This window comes from Elephas maximus, chromosome 2 (genome assembly GCF_024166365.1).
Source record: "Elephas maximus indicus isolate mEleMax1 chromosome 2, mEleMax1 primary haplotype, whole genome shotgun sequence".
Classification (NCBI taxonomy): domain Eukaryota; kingdom Metazoa; phylum Chordata; class Mammalia; order Proboscidea; family Elephantidae; genus Elephas; species Elephas maximus.
Window position 1 is genome coordinate 20,879,512 of NC_064820.1, and position 22,307 is coordinate 20,901,818.

Sequence of the window (22,307 nt, forward strand, 5' to 3'; positions counted from 1 at the left end):
CATTCAGTCAGTTCCGACTCATAGCAACCATATGTACAGCAGAAGGAAACACTGCCTGGTCTGTGCCATCCTCAGAGTCATTGCTATGTTTGACCTCATTGTTGCAGCCACTGTATCAGTCCCATCTCCTTGAGGTTTTTCCTCTTTTTCTCTGACCCTCTAATTTACCAAGCATGATGTCCTTCTCCAGGGACTGGTTCCTCCTGATAACATGTTCAAAAGTAGGTGAGATGAAGTCTGGCCATCCTTGCTTCTAAGAAGCATCCTGGCTGTACTTCTTCCAAGACAGATTTGTTCATTCTTCTGGCAGTCCATGATATATTCAATATTCTTTGCCAACACCATAATTCAAAGGTGCCAGTTCTTCTTTGGTCTTCCTTATTCAGGAAATTTGAAAATACCATGGCTTAGGTCAGGTCCACCCTAGTTCTCAAAGTGATACATATTTATATATTCCTCCCCCAGCCCCCACCAAAAGAGAATGAGCCTTAAAGGTAAACCTAGTCCAGTCTCCTCATTGTGCAGGTTAGGAAATTTGCAGCTCAGTGGGGGAAGTAACTTGCTCAGAGTCTTACAGCAAATTGTGACAGCAGGAGCCAACACACTTGCCATTTTCAGTAAACCATCACGCTGGGTGCCAAGTAGCTTGTTTTTGACACAGGCCTTAAAGAAAATATTTTAAAATTTATTTAATTTTTTCCTAAATGACTTATTGTCATTTTCCCTTTCCCCTGTATTTTTTCAAATGAAAAAGACTAAATTTTAATTCATTAGGCTATGTTGACAGGTTGGCTTCTTCTAAGGTGTCTTGATCATCTAGTGCTGCTACAACAGAAATACCACAAGTGGATGGCTTTAACAAAGAGGAATTTATCCTCTCACCATCTAGGAGGCTAGAAGTCTGAATTCAGAGTGCCAGCTTCAGGGAAAGGTTTTCCATGTCTCTGTCAACTGAGGGAAGTTCCTCGTCACCAATTTTCTCCAGTCAAGGAGCTTCTCAACACAGAGACCCCAGTCCAAAGGATGCACTATTCTCCTGGCTCTTGTTTCTTGGTGGTATGAGGTCCCCATGTCTCTCTGCTGGCTTCTCTCTTTTATGTCTCAAAAGAGATTGGTTTAAGACACAATCTAATCTTGTAGATTGAATCCTGCCTCATTAACATATCTGCCACTACTCCCATCTCATTAACATCATAACCCATTGCTATCTAGTTGATTTCAACTCATAGAGACCCTATAGGACAGGGTAGAACTGCTCCATGGGGTTTCCAAGGAGCTGCTGGTGGATTCTAACATCCGACCTTTTGGTTAACAGCTGTAGCATGCTGTAACTCTTAACTACTTTGCCACCAGGGCTCCATAGAGATAGGATTTACAACACATAGGAAAATCACATCAGATGACAAAATGGTGGCCAATCACATAATACTGGGAATCATGGCCCAACCAAATTGATACACATATTTTTGGGGGACACAATTCAATCCATGACATAAGGCAAGAAAAAAGTTAAATACATGCTAAGAAGGTCCTGGATGAGTTGATTCTGTCAGCAGCCAAGTCGTTATATTTAAAAAAAGCCAGTTGCCTTTGTGTCAGTTCCAACTCATGGCGGCCCCATGTGTGTCAGGGTAGAACTGGCTCCACAGGGTTTTCAATGGCTGATTTTTTTTTGGAAGTGGTTTGCCAGGCCTTTCTTCTGAGACACTTCTGGGGGAACTCAAACCTCCAACCTTTAGGTTAACAGCCAAGCACATTAACTATTTGTACCACCCAGGGACTCCAAATCATGGTATAGTTTGTGAGATTTGTGATTGTTTAATGATATTCCATAATAATTCAGTTTGTAGAGCAGGGGGTTTGGCTCTGTTTGTCCTCTGGATTGTGTGTACAAAATAAACATTACTCAGATGATTTGAGTGGCTCAGGAACCCCTTCTGTTCCTTCTTGTTCCCTGATAGGTTTCTTGAAGCAAAAGGAATAAAGAATTGGAAGAACTTTCAGAAAAGATCATCTCTGTCTTTTAAAGAGTATCTTGATTACAACATTTCAAATTTCTTTGTCCTTAATCCCCCTAAGAAATTGTTTATATAAAGTTTAAGCTCTCAGTAGTAAAAGCCTATTTATTTATTTATGTATTTTAGGTTTACTATTTTTATAGGGTTGCTATAATTTGGGATCGACTCGATGGCAATGACTTATAGTGGCACTATGTAGTATCACTTTTTTTTTCCCTGTAAAGTTGAACATTAGCTTGTAAACAGGCTTTCCTTCTAAGAAAAGAGATCTTTGTAAGCCCCAAGCCTGAGCAGAATCCTTTTCATATTTGTTTTGGAGGAAGAATTAAAACCTCATTTTTAGACCATTGATTACTTCCTTTATGCAATTGTTTCTGAAGTCACAAAAATCTTCACTCTGTGTAGGCTCCCCAGCTGGGAAGTTGCTATTTTATGCACCTTTCTAGGCATAAAGAAGTTTAGAGAAATATGCCTCTGGAAGTTTCACGAAAGTTCATAAATGCACACTTGCATTTATTACAGAAAGTTGATTTTCTGCCAATAAATAAATGTTTGTGTCTTGGGAATGAGTGTGTGGTGTTAGCTAACAACAATTCTATGAAGTCAATCTCTGGAGGTGGGTGTGTATTACATGTATTCTTACACCTATGCAGACTCTTTCTGAGTTACCTGACAGAGGTGTAGGCAAAAAAGAGAGACAGGCTGGTGTGATCAGTAGGTGCCATTGGTCCTCCCTCGAACCTCCCAGAGCCTCCCTTCTTCTCCTGCTTCCCCTCCCACACTGCTTTGATCAACTCACAGTGGTAGAATGACGTGTCCTGTATTCTCTTCACCAAAAAGCAAAACATTAATAACATTTCTTCGGCAATGTTTGTTTACTCTAGTATGCAAACCAGAAAACCAAACCCATAGCTGTTGAGTCAGTTCCAACTTGTGACAACCCCATGTGTCTCAGAGTAGAACTGCACTCCATAGAGTTTTCAAGGCTGTGACCTTTTGGAAGGAGATCTCCAGGCCTGTCTTCTGAGGCACCTTTGGGGGGTTCAAATTGTCATCCTTTTGCCTAGTAGTCAAGTGCTTAACTGTTTGTGCCATGGTGGGAGTCAGTTAACTAGATATGAAGCCCAAAACCAAACTTGTTGCCCTGAAGTGCTACAGAGTAGAGCTTCTTCCTTGGGGTTTTCTTGGTTGTAATCTTTAAAGCAAATTGCCAGACCTTTCTTCCATGGTGCTGCTAGGTGGGTTCAAACCACCAAATTTTAGGTTAGTAGTTGAACACAGTTGGGTTAGTGATTAACTGGAGAAACTATTGAAGTTGTCAAGGATTTTATTTTACTTGCATCCACAATCAAGACTTATGGAAGCCGTGGTCAAAAAATCAAACAACATACTGCATCGGGCAAATCTGCTGCAAAAGACCTCTTTAAAGTGTTGAAAAACAAAGATGTCATTTTGGGGACTAAGGTGCACCTGACCCAAGCCCTGGTGTTTTCAATCACCTCATATGCATGTGAATGCTGGAGAATGAATAAGGAAGATCAAAGAAGAATTGATGCTTTTGAATTGTGGTGCTGGTGAAGAATACTAAATATACTAAATATACCATGGACTGCCAGAAGAATGAACATCTTGGAAGAAGTACAGCCATAGTGCTCCTTAGAAGCGAGGATGATGACACTTTGTCTCACATACTTTGGACATGTTATCAGGAGGGACCAGTCGTGGAGCAAGGACATCATGTTTGGTAAAGTAGATGGTCAGTGAAAAAGAGGAAGACCTTCAAGGAAATGGATTGACACAGTGGCTGCAAGGATGGGCTCAAGCATAGCAATGGTTGTGAGGATGGCGCAGAACTGGGCAATGTTTCTTTCGTTGTGTGTAGGGTCGCTATGAGATAGAACCAACTTGATGGCACCTGACAAGAAGACTTGAATGCAGACCGTTTGCGCCACCCAAGGATCTCAATTAACTGGATAGAGGCTTGGTTTCATAAGAAAGGTGAAACAGGATTAGTCACAAGACAGTTGTGGGAGATTTAAAATACAGGCAGTCCTTGGGTCAAGTATGTCCAATTTATGGACAACGTGTATTTGCACTTTAATGTTAACGTAAATTTGTCCTCACGTTGAAACGACTGAACTAATCACTGGAAACAAATTCTTCATCACAATCGCCTGCCCTGGTTGCACCTGCAGCTTTACATCATTGAAAAGGATCTGAGCCTTTTCTTGTACAAAAGCCAAAAGCCAAACCCTTTAACAACTCTATAGGACAAGCAGAACAGCCCCATAGGGTTTTCAAGGAGTGACTGGTGGGTTCAAACTGCCGACCTTTCTGTTAGCAGCTGAGCGCTTAGCCACTGTGCCACCAGGACTCCTCCTTGCAGTAAGGCTAAGTAAAAATCCTGAGCACCTGTTCCAGCTTACCTACAGATTCTTAAAGACACATTCAGGAACTGATCTCATTCATAACCCGGGGACTGCCTGTAGTGTATGTTAAAAACCCAAACCAGACCCTTTGCTGTCAAGTTAATTCTGACTCAGTGACCCTGTAGGACAGAGTAGAACTGTGCCATAGAGTTTTTGCAAGGCTGTAATCTTTATGGAAGCGGACTGCCACATCTTCTGCAGAGCGTCTGGTGCATTTAAACCATGGACCTTTCGGTTAGCAGCCAAGCACTTAACCACTGTACTACCAGGGCTCCTTACTACCTATATGTTAGTACCTTAAAAATATTAAGCTATTTGATATTTTATAGAAGAAAAAAATTTCATCTGTGGAAAGTAGCAAGAAAAAAAGGTATTTGACAGCGTTACCTTTCCACACAAACATTCCATGTTTAGCCTATTAGCATAGGTAAGATGTAGATCAAGTTTTTCACCTTTCTTGTATAAAATTTGAGGCAGCAAATGAGTTTTAACTAAAAAATTTGAATTCTTTTTCTGTCTTGGTGTCCAAATTGAAGTTTTCTCTGGTCCCCTTGTACTGTGTGATGAAAAGGCGGTGAGAATACAGTAAAAGATAAAATGATATTTTTGCTGCGATCACTCCGTTACTAGCTCAAATGAGGAGAAAGCAGATTTGATGACTAATCTATTATTTTTATCTCTGTCTGGTAAATTATTTCTTGGTATAATGATCTGTTAAGATAAAAAACAAACACTTGTAACCTCTTGAATTTTTTTTAAGTATATAAAGCATTCAAGTGAAAGACAGCCCAGTTTTAATATTAGCAATATGGTGGCAAATTTCTTATTTTCCACATATACAGAGTCAACAGCAGCATGCTGGGAGCACACATACTATACATATTTATATAAAACAAAGAAAAACTAAACCATTGCCTTTGAGTTGATTACAAATCATAGCGACCCTCAGGACAGAGTAGAACTGCCCCACAGAGTTTCCAAGGAGCGCCTGGTGGATTCAAATCGCCAACCTTTTGGTTAGCAGACATAGCTCTTAGCCACTGTGCCAGCAGAGTTTCCATATATATGTATATACACATATCCTTTCAGTTCCTTATTCTTTGTAATTCTTACAGTTGCTTATAATGCCTGATACTAGAACTCATGGGGCTTGGGAGGCGTACCTACATTCTACTCTTCTGTTTGGGTATATTAGTGTCCTAGGGCATCAGTAACAAATTACCACAAGCCAGGTAGCTTAAAACAAGAGAAATTTATTGTCTCAGAGTTCTGGAGGGCAGAAGTTAGAAATCAAGGTGTCGGCAGGGCCATCCTCCCTGTGAAGGCTCTAGGGGAAAATCCTTCCTTGCCTCTTCCTAACTTCTGGTGGTTACTGGCAATCCTTGAAGTTCCTTGACTTATAACTCTATCCCACCAGTCTCCGCCTCCATCTTTACATTGCCATCTTCCCTCTGTGTGTGTGTGTGTTCTCTGCTCCTTTTATAAACACACCAGTTGTATTGGATTTAGGGAGACCCAGACCCTGAGGGCTACAGGAGCCCTGGTGGTACAAGTGGTTAAAAGCCCGGCTGCTAAGCAAAATGTTAGCAGTTTGAAACCACCAGCCACTCCTTGGAAACTCTATGGAGCAGTTCTACTCTGTCCTATAGGGTCACTATGAGTCAGAATCAACTTGATGGCAATAGGTTTGCTTTTTGATTGGGTGCTACAAATTGTTAACACATTCAACTGCTAACCCAAACATTCGAGGTTCTAGTCCACCCAGAGGTGTCCTGGACAAAAGGCCTCCTGATCTACTTCCAAAAAATCAGCCATTGAAACCCCCATGGAGCACAGTTCGCTGACACGCATGGGGTTGCCATGAGTTAGACATCAGCTGGTATTTTTTTTTTAGTCCAGTGTGGCCTCATCTTAGTTAATGAACATCTGCAAAGACCTATTTCCAAATAAGGTCACCTTCTGAGGTTCCAGGTGGACATATGGTTAAGTGCTACGGCTGTGAATCAAGAGGTCAGCAGTTCAAATCTGCCAGGTGCTCCTTGGAAACTATGGGGTGGTTCTAGTCTGTCCTATAGGGTCGCTATGAGTCGGAATTGACTCAATGGCAGTGGGTTTTATTCATCCCTGTACATAGGGTTTACAAGCACAGACTCATATAAGAATTGAAAAATTAGAAGAGAAGGAAAGCAACTAACATTTATTATGGGACTGGGAAATGTCAGACGTTGCACTGATACTGCTCATTAAGGTCTCACAAGATTGATGTTTTTTATTTTATAGGATATGGAAGGACAGTGAGGTTAAGTAACTTGCCCAAGGATTCAGGGTGTGGGTACTGTGGCCCTGGGATTCACATTGACATCTGATGAGTCTATCATGCCCCACTCTGCAAAGATTCCTTGAGCTAATTCTTATCCAATAGTTCCCAGATAAAACACCCTGAAGTTTCTATCTCTACTGCTGTAGTCTTTTTTAGCTATTTTCTGTGCCAATTTTCAGACATAAGTCTATAGTTTTGGCCCTTTGGTGTAAAATTTTCTTATAATTTTGAAGGACAGGTCTTGAGGTTACTTTCCTTTGAAATGTCATGGCTGAGAGATCAACTTTAGTGTTTGGTTATTGTATAAACAAATAGAATTTAGTACAGTGCAATCTGCCTTGGGCTGCATTTACTTGCTGTACCACGGAACGGCCACAGAAAGCCCTCAGTGTGGAGAACCGGAAGGCAGTCATGGCCCTGGTACACTGTAGCTTAGGTTAGTTTAAGTGACTTGCAGGGTGGATTACTAGTTGCCGTATTTTTTTTTTTTTTAATTCTCTTTTTAACTTAGATCCAGCTTCCAAGTTTCTACATGGAATGAATTCTTTCAAAATTGCAAGTCATAGAAATGAAGGGAAATAAGTAAGCTTTATGTCCATGTCTCTCTCTTCTCTCTTAAGGGTCTGGAGATAAAGGTTCACTGGCAAATAGGAAGATGAAACGTTTAGGGGCAGAGAGTCCCTGATGTACTGAATCTCTTCCTTACCCTGGCGACATCCTGAGTTCCGAGCCATCCCAGGCTGCACCATCCTGTAACCCTGGATGGGTTTCATTTTGGGGATGAGACTTCTGCCCTGGTTGCCTGGTTCTTAATGTCGTTCCCTCTGACCTCCTAAGAGGGTGCCTTCCTGCCTTAGCTAATTCTATTGGATTTGGCCTTTTGCTTATAGCACCAGCTCCATGAACTCAGCTAGAGTTTCCTTATCAGTAAAAGGAAGAGGTTAATGGTATGCTACTTTATGGTACTGTTGAGAAGGTTAATTCAAATGATTTAGGTAATGTGTTTAGGATTAAGGATATGCCTCATACTACTTAACAAGAAAACAAAAAAATCAGATCAAACCTGTTGCTGTCGATCTGATCCTGACTCATGGCGACCCCATTATGTCAGTCAGAATAGAACTGCTTCATGGAGCTTTCAATGACTGTGATCACTTCTAAGGCATCTCCGAGTGGATTTAAACAACCAACCTTTAGGTTAGTAGATGAGTGGTTAACTATTTGTGCCACCAAGGGACTCTTAACACCTCCTAAGAAACAGTTAATAAGTTTAAAATTATAAATATTATTTACCTGTGGACCTAGGCAAGATCTTCACCCAAATCATCTTGGGAAAGGAGCAGACTACCCTGCTTTTGCAGAGTTCTAGGGCATTCTAAAAGCCTCTCTCTGATACCCGCTTATAACTAACACTGTAAATTAGTAAAAGCAGGAGTGTCTCTCAACTTCGTGTCTGAAAAACAGATTTCGAGACAAAGTGCGTTCACTTTCTACCCGGAAACTCATCGCAGCTGGGCTTGAAACAAAGCGTAGACTGTGGCCGTAACTGTGTTTCAGAAAACCAGTTTTAGTAACTTAGATTTTAGGTTTGTGAACTTTAAACCTGTGGAGATAGCTGTATAGAATTTCATGCTGTGTGTGCCAGATAGCAGTCCTCTATATTATGTAGGCGATCCACGCTATATTTAAACTGCCTTTTGTTCTGTAATTTCTAAATTGGTGCCTGGGTTTCTATTACGGAATTGGAAGAGGATAGGAATGGCTGGCGTGACAGGTTTTCTATTTTTCAGCTCAACATCATGTACCAGAGTGCATCTTGAAATATAGAGATGGAATTATATTTATTATAGACCATTCATGTAGACCAGCCAATAAAAAAAAATCAAAGAAGTGTAAACTGGCCCCAATTTATTTCTTTATTTTCATTTATTACTTTGTGACTTCTTGTGGTATAAAAGTGTATATAATTGTATTTGTACCATATACGTTTGCTTTCATTTCTGAGGGAGAAATAGCCAAAAATTACATCACATAGAGCCTATTGGTTGTCTAAAATGAATTATGACCAAAATCCACTCCTTTTTTTTTTTTTTTTAAAAGACATATAAGAGAAATTCTTTCTCTACATAGATAAGAAAAACATTCCTTGAGGATAGGAGCAGTATTTTATTTTTCAGTTTATTGCCTTTTTTTCTCCCCAACTATTAAAGTTGGTCCAAGAAGGAAATTAGCATATAAAGTGGTGGACAAGTTTAGAATGAAGACTAGTACTCTCGTAGGGTTGCTATGAATTGGAGTTGACTCAGGGGCAACAGGTTCGGTTTTTTTTTTTACCCAACACCCAACTTTTAAACAAGATATATGTAGGTATTTCACTATCGTGAATCATAATTGCAAGGAGTGTAATGAATCAACAGCAAATTTTCTGTTCCAAATGGGTGCCATTAAAAAAAGAAAGGAATAGATGACTGGACAAGGAGTGTGTCTTAGTTTGGTAGTGCTGCTGTAACAGAAATACCACAAGTGGGTGGTTTAAAGAACAGAATTTTGTTTTCTCACTGTTTTGGAGGCCCAGAGTTCAAGTTCAGGGTGTCGGTAGAGCTATGCTCTCTTTGTGTTGATTCTAGGGGAAGATCCTTCCTGGTCTTATTCAGCATCTGTGTTTTGTTTTTAGGTGCTATCGAGTCATAGTGACCCCGTGTGACAGAGTAGAACTGCTCCATAGGGTTTCCTAGGCTGTAATCTTTATAGGAGCAGATCGCCAGGTCTTTCTCCTGTGGAGCTACTGGGTGGGTTTGAACTGCCAACCTTTCAGATAGTAGCTGAGTTCTTAACCATTGTGCCATCAGGGTTCCTTTCAGCATCTTTAGCCATGGGTGTTTCTTGGGTTGTAGAGGGATCCTCAGGTGGTGTCTCTCTTTTTATAAGACACGACTCAGAAGGGGTTAGATTTAGGACCCACCGTACCCTGGTTGGAAACCCTGGTGGCGTAGTGGTTAAGTGCTACAGCTGTTAACCAGAGGGTCGGCAGTTTGAATCTGCCAGGCACTCCTTGGAAACTCTGTGGGGCAGCTCTGCTCTGTCCTGTAGGGTGGCTATGAGTTGGAATCATCTCAACGGCACTGGGTTTTGTTTGGTTTGGTTGTTTTCTACTCCTGTATGACCTCACTAACATAACAAAAGAAAACTTCTATTGCGTGCAGGGGTTAGGACTACAACATGTTTGGGGGACACAATTCAATCCATAACAGAGTGCTTTACCATTCTGCCATGGGTAGACCCTGACTGGGACAGAATCAGGTGGTCTTACCTGTACTCTGTAACCTTCACTGGGGCCCGGGGAAAGGCGTGCACTCATTCTCTCCTGGACTTGGCTTATTTGTGGGGACTAAAGGGGACAGTGGAATGTGACGGTCATGATTTATTATGGATAAGCAATCAATTTTCCTCCAAAGAGCAGCATTTCAGTTGGTTCTTACTTGTATCTGGTGCCATAAAAATGCATTGGAAGGAAAAGTTAAAAGCCATGCTTGTTTTGCTCTGGCAACTGTTCTGGATTGACGTGGATTTATGTTTTGGTACCAGAGGAGAAAAATTTAGGATTCAACTGTAGTCTGAGGTTCTTAAGCCAGAATCACAGTGGCAGCCTCAAAGGAAGTTGGAGGCTTCATGTTGAGTGAAAAAAGCTGTTAATGACCACCAAACTTGCATATGCAGTTTGTGTTCTAATCAGGAAGATGATACCAAAGAAGAATTTTATATTACTATGGATTTTTTTTTAAACCAAAACCACATTTTAAAAAAATGAGCACAGATCGAACACAATTGATAAAACATAGCAGGAAGCTACGCTTTTCATGACTTGGGCAATAGTTTTCCTTTAACTGGTTCTGCTTCCTAAAAATGTGGATGGAATCCTACCTGACTTTGGTCTTTGAAGATATATTTGCTTATCTGGACACATTTAGAAATGAGAGTTTGAAAACAGCTTGTATTTTGAGATTATTTTCTAGAAAACTGTGATGTGTGCTTTATCACAGCTGTTCAGGTTCTCTGGGCAGTGTTTTAACATTATGAAGGTGTGCTGACTACAAGATTCTAGATGTAAAATGGCTGCCGCCGCCATTTTGTATACTAGTGTTCAACACCTGGAATTTGAATTAGAAGCAGGAATACAGATAAGAAACAAATATTGCTCCACCTCTCTCTACAGTTGACAGATAGGCTTCCTCTCTAATCCCTGATTCTTTGATTTCAGCTTATTATTTCCTAACCTTGTTGCAGTGAAGAGCTCTGTACCTGAGCTCTTTCATTTTTCAACTGCAGCCTCCTTTCATCTTCATAGTTGGCTTTTTTTTATTGTTGTAAATACATATATAACACATTTGCCAATTCCACGTTTTTTCAATTTAGTGATCTCACTTACATTAGCTATGTGCAGCCACCACCGTATTCACTGCCAAGTGTTTAGTCTTCTTACTTGACAAGTAACCCATTTTGTGTTTTGTTGTGTCTCCGTACAGAACTCCACGATGGGAGGCAAGCTGAGCAAGAAGAAGAAGGGGTACAGTGTCAATGATGAGAAAGCCAAGGACAAAGACAAGAAGGCTGAAGGGACAGGAACTGAAGAGGAGGGAACCCCGAAGGAGAATGACACCCAGGTGGCTGCAGAGACCACTGAGGTGAAGGAGGGCAAGGAGGAGAAGCCAGAGAAGGATGCCCAGGACGCTGCAGACAAGACCGAAGAGAAGGAAGGTGGCAAAGACACAGCCGTAGCCAAGGAAGAAGCGCCTAAGGCAGAGCCCGAGAAGACGGAGGGGGCGGCAGAGGCGAAACCCGAGCCCCCAGAGGATACAGAGCAAGAGCAGGCTGCAGCCTCCACCCCCGCAGCCAGCGGTGACGCCCCTAAAGCGTCTGAGGCCAGTGCTGATGCCAAGGCGGAAACCACAGCACCCACTAAAGTGGATGACAAGAGCAAGGAGGAAGGGGAACCCAAAAAGACTGAGGCTCCCGCAGCTCCTGCCGACCAGGAAACGAAAAGTGACGGGGCCCCAGCTTCAGACTCAAAACCTAGCAGCACTGAGGCTGCCCCATCTTCCAAGGAGCCCCCTGCCGCGACAGAAGCACCTAGTTCTACACCTAAGGCCCAGGCCCCTGCAGCCCCAGCAGAAGAGGCTAAACCTGCTGAGACCCCAGCAGCTAATTCGGATCAAACCGTAGCGGTGAAAGAGTAACAAGGACATCCTATGGGAAAAAAAAAAAAAAAAATACCACTTAACAAAAACAACCTGTCTCTCTCTGTCTCTCTCTCTCTTTCTCTGCTATCCTAACTTGTTTCAGATTGATTGGAAGTAATGATAAATGTATTGCCCAAGGAGAAAAAAAAAAAAAAAAAAGAATGTTGTCCCATCAAGGGAGGGAGGGGGTGGGGAGAATCCAAATAGTATTTTTGTGGGGAAATATCTAATATACCTTCGGTCAACTTTGCCAGTCAGTCCTGGATTTTAAAGGTAGCGTCTGAAAGTCCAGTACATCTTTGGTACCTGAACTGTTCCGTGTGCCCCACTGCTAAGATCCTAGTATCTTTTCTTCTACAATGGGGTTGGGAGCGATGCATTTGATTCTGCCCACAGGGCCTGTACCAAGGCAATCAGATCTTGATGAAAGCAGTATTTTCTGTGTTTTCTTTTTAATTTACAGCCTTTCTTATTTTGATAATTTTTTTTTTTTAAATGTCGTGGATGAAGCCAACTTTCAGACAGAGCCCACTTAGCTTGTCCACACGTATCTCCATGCCAACCCCCCATTCTTCCTCTCCAGATATTTTTGGGAGGAACAAACATTCTCTCATCCTACTTAGCCTACCTAGATTTCTCATGACGAGTTAATGCATGTCCGTGGTTGGGTGCACCTGTAGTTCTGTTTATTGGTCAGTGGAAATGAAAAAAAAAAAAAAAAGTCTGCATTCATTGCAGCTCCAGTTTCTCTTCCATTCTGTGTCACAGACACCAACACACCACTCATTGGAAAATGGAAAACACACACACACACACACACACACACACACACACAAAATGTACAATGGATGCATTGAAATTATATGTAATTGTATAAATGGTGCAACAGTAATAAAGTTAAACAATTAAAAAGAAGTCAGAAAGACTATTGGTTTTCTTTGTCTTCTCCACCCCACCCTTAGAACTACCTTGGCCAAACAGAACACTCTGTACTGGGCATTTTCTTGGAGATATTTGGATAGAAAGTATAAGCTTGGGGGTCCTTCAATTTCCATGAAAGTTATCTGTTTAAAATAAATAGCTGGATCGGTGTCAATAAGTTCTCTTGGAAGAGGCTAAACCAAAAAAATATGCACCCTATAAAAATGTATTGCCGTTGATTTATTTAAAAACAATTGTGTTGAATAAAACACATTAAAGACAAATAGAATTGGTTTTGAAGGTGAGGAAGAAAAGAGTAAGATTGGATAGAAACAAGCTGGATGTGTGTAAATTGTGGAACCGCTGATGATTATTTTATTCTACCCCTTCATTATTTTTATGATAAAGTCAAGAAAGGGGACCCCAAGGCTGTGAGGGAGGCAGTGAGACTGCCACCATATGAAAACAAATGTGGAACTGGCCTCTGTGGTGGCCTGATTCTTGTTCTGGTTTTGCCACTAATCACTTGCATGGCATTTAAGTCACTTCCAACTTCTCAAGGTGTCCCTTGCCTTAAATACAAGGAGGCTTAGTCTTTATGATCCATCTATAAGGCAAGGCCTCTTTCAATTCTGAAATCTTTAGTAGTTTCTGTACATGCCTGGAGACAATTTTATATTACGGTGAATAGGGATATAACAACAGATGGATGCCACCTCCAGCCCTTAATTTCTCTTCCAAAGCTTGAATAGTGACCGTAAGTTTACTTAGGTTCCACATATGCTGTTGATGGAGACAGGGTTAGAGAATTGGTATCGGGGAATTTCACTTCCAACTCATGGTGGCCCCATGTGTTCGAAGCAGAACTGCTCCATAGGTTCTCAAGGCTTTTGGAAGCGGATCACCCAGCCTGTCTTATAAGGCACCTCTGGGTGGGTTTGAACTGCCAAACTTTCAGCTAGTAGTTGAGTGCTTAACTGTTTGTGCCACCCATGGTTCCTTGAGCTTGACCTTAACCACCTCAAAGTTTTCCTATGCTTGAATCTGCTAAGAGTCAGGATTTGGAGGGAGTGGGTGGTGGGTGGTAATTGCCCAACACTATTTAAAGTTACCCAACACTCAAACACAATTTCACACTTTAGAAAACTAACATAGGAAATTTCTTATAGGTTTTGTGAAATAGAATTAATTTCCAAAGGGTCCTTTGTGACACCGTGGATGAGGATGCAGCTGGTTCCATCCTTAGGGGTTACATCATACTTGGTTAAGCAGAAATGGAGAACACAGTCCTCTCCAGTTTCCGCCCCAGTAGCTTGTAGTCTGGATATTCCTAAGATGTTGCCAGTGAATCGTCTTGGAGAAGACAAAATGGTGAGACGGAGCAACAGGCAAATACATGTCAAGTTCAAGGTCTGTGATCACCTCTTCGCACTTTAGAGTAAAATCAAGTTAAACTTTTAATGCTTGAAAGCTCAGCAAACAAGAAATATGTAAACTCATTAACCACCAAGCAACTACTTTGGGTAAGAAAAATAGCAGGGGAACATCTGGGCCATTCCTGACATGGCGTAGCATATGTAAAATAGCTTCCGGATGGAGGTGGGTGCTGAGAGGGCAGGGATTCAGTGAACCGTGGAGAACATTTATGTAGTTACTAATAGTGAATACCATGTATTTCTTGCAGAAAACGTGGAAGTAATAAGTTACATGTTCACCTTTTTCTTTCCCCCCTTTAATTAAAAAATCACTAGGCTTTTTGGTGACAACAGTCGAATCAGCCTCTGGGATTAACATTTATAACTCTAAATATATACTAGCAATAAGGAGACATTTTCCTCAGTTTATTTACACTTAGGGTTGTTCAGTAGGATGAAGGAGAAGTGTAATCATATATATGTGTTGTTGTGTGCTGCTGAGTCGATTCTGACTCAGTGCGACCCAGATTGAGGACAGAGAAGAACTGCCCCATAGGGTTTCCAAGGCTGAAATCCTTACGGAAGCAGATTGCTAGGTTTTTTCATCTGTGGAGTTACCAGTGGGTTTATATTGCCAACCTTGTGGTTAGCAGCTTAGTGCATAATCTTTGTGCCACCAAGGCTCATATACAAATCTATAGATACAGATGTATGTATGAAAGCAAACCAAACTGGCTGCCGTTGAGTCGATTTCGACTCATAGCGACCCTATAGGTCAGAGTAGAACTGCCCCATAGGGTTTCCAAGGAGAGGCTGGAGCATTTGAACTGCCGACATTTTGGTTAGCGGCTGAGCTCTTAACCACTGTGCCCCAGGGCATCATACACACACACACACACACACACACACACACACACGGAAACCCTGGTGGCATAGTGGTTAAGTGCTACAGCTGATAACCAAAGGGTTGGTAGTTCGAATCCACCAGGCGCTCCTTGGAAACTCTATGGGGCAGTTCCACTCTGTTCTATAGGGTCGCTATGAGTCGGAATTGACTCTACGGCACTGGGTTTTTGTTTATACATACACACAGATGCATACCTACAAAAGCTGGAACCTGTGTAAGGTGGAAACCTGTCAGAGAAGGAAAACACAAATATTTTCCACTAAAAACAAGCAATAGAAAAGTGGTAAGACTGCACCCTGCCAAAGGTGAAAAACAGGGCAGTTCCATCCAATTCTGGCTCTCAGGTTTCATTGTATATATATATAAATTAATTTAATTGTACAAGCAATTAAAGAATACCAGAAATCTGATCACAAAAGATATTTAAACCATTTTAACCTAAACATGGTTCATGACATTTAATTTTACCATACTTACGAAAAAGCACTTAAGTCGTAGTTTGAATTGGATATTGAGCAGAAAATCTAGTATGTGTGGGAGTAAGTGGCTAAGCAGCCAGGAAGGTAACAATGTCAGGTGCCCACGTTAATTTCGGATTAACCCAGATTCTTCCCTTCTGAACAAGGGAAGGAGTGAGTACACAGGCTGCTAAGCAGGCAAGCGAGAACTATTCGGGAAATCATCACCTCATCAGCTCGCTAACTCAAGCGTGTACAGTGACTCCTCTATGGAGAGTGAAGGAATTGGTGTCTAACCTTCGTGGGTGCATATCCCAAGGTGGGGGGGTGAAGCTCAGGAATCCGCATTACCTTGTCCAAGGTCACCAAGCTTGTCGCTCCACCTCGAGGGTCCTCTCTGCCGACACTGCCTCCACATAACTGGGGTTCTCCTTGCAGTCCAGTGTGACCCTAGCTGGCCTCAACCCTAAGAGAAAGCTGTCTTAAGCCTGTCCCTGGCCAGTGACATGGAGGCCACACACGGGCACAATCCTGGAGCACCATCCGCCTTTCTCAGCCTCTCTCAGGGGGGCCAAAGTCCAGGTCTAGTGCACAGATCTGGTGCTGATGAGATTTAGACATTCTTTAGTTAAACCCTGATGGTTAAGTGCTATGGTTACTAACCAAAAGGTTGGCAGTTTAAATCCGCCAGGTGCTCCTTGGAAACTCTACAGGGCAGTTCCACTCTGTCCTCCAGGGTCGCCATGAGTCGGAATTGACTCGACGCCTGTGGGTTTGGTTTGGTTTTGTTTTTTGTAAGGAGTTCCTGGGTTGTGCACATGGTTCATACATGTGCTCGCCTGCTAACTGCAAGGTTTGAAGTCTACATCCCCCCAGAAGTACCTCAGAAGAGAGACCTGGTGATCTACTTTTGGAAAACCAGCTATCGAAACCCTATGGTACACAGTTCTGCTCTGAGACACGTGGGGTGACCAAGAGTCAGAAGCGACCCAGTGACAACTAGTTAACTGGTTAAATTGGGCCAGTAATTACGTGCTAGCAGAGGCAAGAGGGCTGCATTGCTACACAAACTCTTCATAAAGCATCCCTCTGAAACTGTAATTCCCAGAACATGCAACATCATGGCCTATTGAAGTGTGGTATCTTCACTGAACCACGTTCGGGCCATTTCAGTGAACGTCTCCTGGGAGAGCCAGGTCTCGTGATGCCCGTCTTATGCTGTTCCTGTACGGATATAAGGCTTTTACATGCAGCAGATTTCAGCCAAGTTTCATTTATAGGAAAAACATCTTTTATTTATAATATTTGGAACTTATGAAATTTTATATTTTGATGTTAAACAACATTTGGTTTCAGGATTAATAAGATTAACTTCCATCCTGTTGATTTCTATCCTGCTTTTCAAGGGTAAGTGTGCACTTATTTTGAACTTTGTGTTTAACTAATTTGCACAATAATAAACACTGGATGCTGGCAGGGTAATTTTGCGAATTTACCAAATAGCGGTACCGCCAGTAATTGTGGGATGAGTCATCAGATGAACTTCTATGTGCATGCTTATAAAAGAGGCAAACTTTGCTTGACTTAAGACCGACACTGTTTGATCTGCTAAGTGGTTTATACACAATTTAAATATTTAGTACAGGGATTACTATTTGGCCAGGGTGTGACTGTGGTAGTGGAAAAACCAATAGGGCAATGTGTAAGGGGTTTTTCATGAAGATGTATCTCTATGATTAAAAAAAACAAAACAAACAAAAAAATTTCTTATTAGTACCATTTGTCAGTTTGTTCTACTATGGTGGCTTGTGTGTTGCTATGATGCTGGAAGGTATGCCATCAGTATTTCAAATACCATCAGGGTCATCCATGAAGGACAGGTTTTAGTGGAGTTTCTAGACTGAGGCAGACTAGGAAGAAAGGCTTTGCAATAAACTTTTGAAAATTAGCCAGTGAAAACCCTGTGGATCACAAGAGAATATTACCCGATACAGTACTGGAAGATGAGCCCCTAGGTTGGAAGGCACTCAAAATACACAGTGGCCACAACAACGGACTTGAGTATACCAACAATTGTGAAGATGGCACGGGACCAGGCAACATTTTGTTCTGTTTTACATGGGGTCACCATGAGTCAGAGCTGACTCAGTGGCAACTAACAACAACAACAGGCCTTATTAGCCTGTACACTTTTGGAGCCCTAGTTGCACAGTGGTTAAGAGCTTGGCTGCTAACCAAAAGGTCCACAGTTCAAATCCACCAGCCATTCCTTGGAAACCCTATGGGCCAGTTCTACTTTGTGGTATAGGGTAGCTATGAGTCAGATTTGACTCAATGCCAGTGGGTTTTTTTTTTTTTTTTTTTAATGATTTTGGTACAGTATGAGTCGGAATCAACTCAATGGCAATGGGTTTGGTTTGTTTTTTGGTTGCTACAGTAGAGGGTCAGCGCAAAAGAGAAAGACCCTCAATGAAATGGATTGACATGATGGCTGCCGCAGTGGGATCAAACATAGCAACGATTGTGAGGATGGCGCAGGACTGGGCGGTGTTTCATTCTATTTTACATAGGGTTGCTATGAGTCAGAACCGATTTGACAGCACCTAACAACAACACATGCTTCCTGCCTTTTTAATGGCAGAAATTTCATTAGTGTATGAATTCCAAAGCCCAGGACCCATTCTTTTAGCATATGTCTCCGAGTTTTTCTCAGTCTTCATTTTGTCAAGAATAATGTTTCATTCTGAAGCTGTATGCTTCCGTCCACCTATGTATTTAAGTAAATTCCTAGAGGGAATATCTTTTTTGAAAACTGATCTTTACAACAATAAAAATTAAAAAAAAGAACTATAATCTTTAAGAAAAGTACTTAGGGTGAGTGTGCACATTGAAATAGAAAAATCAAAATATCCTACATAGACTTCACTCTCATATACATATGATGTTCATATATAGCATATATATGTACATATCACGTATACATCATGCTTATATGTATCGTGTATACTTGACTCGACGGCACTGGGTTTTTTATCTGGGTTATACTTGACCTTCATATTTTCCACGATTGTTCCTCATTTTGTTTTCTTTGAAGGTAGTTTTATATTTCCTCTAAGAATAGGAAAAATTCACTTTTGACAGCATTCATTTATAAATTAATTAGAAGTCCCTGGGTGGTAAAAGCTCTTAAGCACTTGACTACTAGCCAAAACGTTGGTTGTTCAAACCCATCTAGAGATGCCTGGGGAGGCAGGCTTGGTGATTTGCTTCTGAAAGGCCACAGTCTTGAAAACCCTATGGAGTGGTTCTACTCTGCGCACATGGGGTCGCCATGAGTCAGAACCGACTTGATGGCAACTAACAGCACCAGTAGCAGCATAAACTAACTGGCCCTTATATTATGTGTCCATTTCTTTTGTTTGAGTCTCTCAGGTCAATACAGGAATTGTTTAAAAGACAAAATAATGGGGTAATATGCACCGATTTTGATTTCTTTAAAGAACGATCATATTGGTTTCTTCACATGTGTCTTTACTTAGGTGGTTGTTGTTTTGTGTCATTGAGTCAGTTCCAACTCATAGCTACCCTATAGGACAGAGTAGAACTGTCTCATAGGGTTTTTAAGGAGCAGCTGGTGGATTTGAACTGCCGACCTTTTGATGTGCAGCCTAGCTCTTAACCACTGGGCCACCAGGGCTCCATTTTTACTTATGTGGTCCCAGATTTCAGAGATTAAGGGTAAAAGAGTCTCAACAAAAATGTTCTTTTGGAGAATTCTCATCTCGCATATGCTTTTTACATATATTTCATTGATTCTGGAGCAGAGAGTTTCAGGTCATCGACAGCTTTGTCAGGCTACAGGCTTCCCTGAAGCCCTGTGTGTAGAAACATACACAAAAGCTTAAAACAAAACAAAACAAAAACCACTTTGTTTTTAAAACTTGAACAAATATTCTGATAAGTTTTAAATAAGTTATCTTAAAGACTGAGTTCCAGTGATTAGAAAGATAAGATGGTTCCTGGCAACCTCACTGTCTTTTGGCTTCTCCAGCTATGAACTCATTCAAGTAGAAAATATGATGGAGCAGGGAATAAAGGCTCAAGGCTCATAACTGAATGGATTAACCCTTAATGTCAATTGGATCTTGGTTGAGAGACACACAACCAGAAGGTCAACCATGTCATGTTATTAGTCAAAGGAAAAAGGCACCAGTTTTACTTCCAGGAAAAGAATTCACTCCCAACACACTTTTTTGTTAACCAAAAGGCTGAGGAGGAAAGTGTTAACCCACCCCCCGCCTCCAAGTAAAGAAACTAATTTTTAAATGGAAAAGATCACATTTCTGTGTTTTAAGGACAGTAACAGTTCAGTTTGAAGTTTCTCCATGAAAAGAAAAAGGGAGCGGCAAGTTTGATTACTACAGCCTTTCACCCAGGTTTGGGAAATTTGATCCTTAAAGGCGAGCCCCGTTGAAAGGAACTGACTCTAAGATCTTGTAGCAACAGTGAACAATTTCCATCCTCCTCTGCCTCAGCAGAGACATCTAAGAATAGAGCTAGCACCCAGCCGGAACCACCCACAACAGCTGACAGAGTCTGACTAGTATGCAAATGCCCAGGCTTTCTGTTTTGTGAGCTGGAAGGTAATAGAGACTGTATTTTGCTTGCTACCTATTCAGCTGCTTTCCCTTTCAGGTGCTGAAATTACCTTGACATTCTCAGCAAATTCCACCTTTTCAAAATAAAACGCACACACACACACAGACACACATAATAGTAAAAGCAACAAAACCCAAAATAGACACAATTATAACACAAACTGATTAGAGTACCTGAAAGATTTGCTCACACTTCTGATGCTAGTCAGAACATTATTATAATGTTTTTGTCTATTTTTCCCTCCTCTGTTCCTTTTTTTTTCTGTTCCCTACCCTGTTTCCTGTGTTTTCTTTTTCTTATCAAATCCCCTACTTCTACTTATATTTTTTTGTGGGGGGGTCAGCTAATTAATTTATATAGCAATAATGGGGCTGTATTCCTTCTTCCATTTCTTCCTTCCTTCCTTGCTTCCCTCCCTCCCGCCCTTACTCCCTCCTTCCTTCTTTCTCTCTTTCCTCCCATCTATTTCATTCTGAGACAAACGCTTACACTGGGCCAGAGCTATAACAATTATATATATCTTAAATGTATAGTTCTTAAATACATTTTAAGGGCATAGTTCTTTCTAGTTATAGAATGTTGAGTATATCCCCCCTGAATTTGGAGACCATCTCAAGAAGAGATTTGACCCATTGAATACTAATGACTGAAGATCAGAGGAGTTGTGGAATGTCATCAACGACATCATACATGAAGAAAGCAAAAAGTCACTAAGAAGACAAGAAAAAAGAGAAGACCAAAATGGATGTCAGAAGAGACTCTGAAACTTGCTCTTGAACGTAGAGTAGCCACAGCAAAAAAAAAAAAAAAATCATGTAAAAAAGCTGAACAGAAATTTAAAAGGGTGGTTAGGGAAGTTTTAGGGAAGACAAAGAAAAGTATATAATGACATGTGCAAAGACCTGGAGTTAGGAAACCAAAACGGAAGAACATGCGTGGCATTTTTCAAGTGGGAAGAACTGAAGAAAAAATTCAAGCCTTGAGTTGCAATATTGAAGGATGCCACAGGCGAAATATTAAATGATGCAGGAAACATCAAAAGAAGATGGAAGGAATACACAGAGTCACTATACCAAAAAGAATTGGTTGAGGTTCAACCATTTCAGGAGGTAGCATATGATCAAGAACCGATGGTACTGAAGAAAGACGCCCAAGCTGCACTGAAGGCATTGGTGAAAAACAAGCCTCCAGGAATTGACAGACTACCAACTGAGATGTTGCAACAAATGGGTGCAATGCTGGAGGTTTTCAGTCATCTAAGCCAAGAAATTTGGAAGACAGCTACCTGGCTAATCTACTGGAAGAGATCAACATTTATGCCCATTCCAAAGAAAGGTGATTCAGTAGAATGTGGAAATTATTGAACAATATCATTAATATCACACACAAGTAAAATTTTGCTGAAGATCATCCAAAAGCAGCTGATGCCAGAAATTCAAGCTGGATTCAGGAGAGAATGTGGAACAAGGGGCGTCAATGCTGACATTAGATTTACCTTGGCTAAAAGCAGAGACTATCAGAAAAAATTTTTACCTGTGTTTTATTGACTATGTAAAGGTATTCAACTGTGTGGATCATAGAGAATTATGGATAGCGTTGCAGAGAATAGGAATTCCAGAACACTTAATTGTGCTCATAGGAACCTGCACCTAGGCCAAAAGGCAGTCATTTGAACAGAACAGGGGATACTGCGTGGTTTAAAATCAGGAAATGTGTGCATCCCTGTTGTATCCTTTCACCATACTTACTCAGTCTGTATGCTGAGCAAATAGTCTGAGATACTGGATTATATGAAGAACGGGGCATCGGGATTAGAGGAATTAGAAGAAGACTTATTAATGACCTTTGATATACAGTTGATACAACCTCATTCCCTGAAAGTGAAGAGGACTTGAAACACTGATGAAGATCAACGACTACAGCGTTCAGCATGGGTTATACCT

At 41.2% G+C, this 22,307-nt stretch overlaps 1 protein-coding gene across 2 annotated transcripts in view; it reads left to right on the forward strand.

The window, feature by feature from the left end:
- BASP1 (brain abundant membrane attached signal protein 1) overlaps positions 1-12,919 on the forward strand; it is a 70,988-nt gene extending 58,069 nt beyond the window's left edge. For both annotated transcript variants that reach the window (XM_049861438.1, XM_049861449.1), the window contains exon 2: positions 11,291-12,919. In XM_049861438.1, coding sequence (XP_049717395.1) covers positions 11,300-12,001 — 702 coding nt within the window. In that variant the 5' untranslated portion in view covers positions 11,291-11,299 and the 3' untranslated portion in view covers positions 12,002-12,919. The remainder of the gene's footprint in view (positions 1-11,290) is intronic.
- The last annotated feature ends 9,388 nt before the right edge of the window (positions 12,920-22,307 follow it).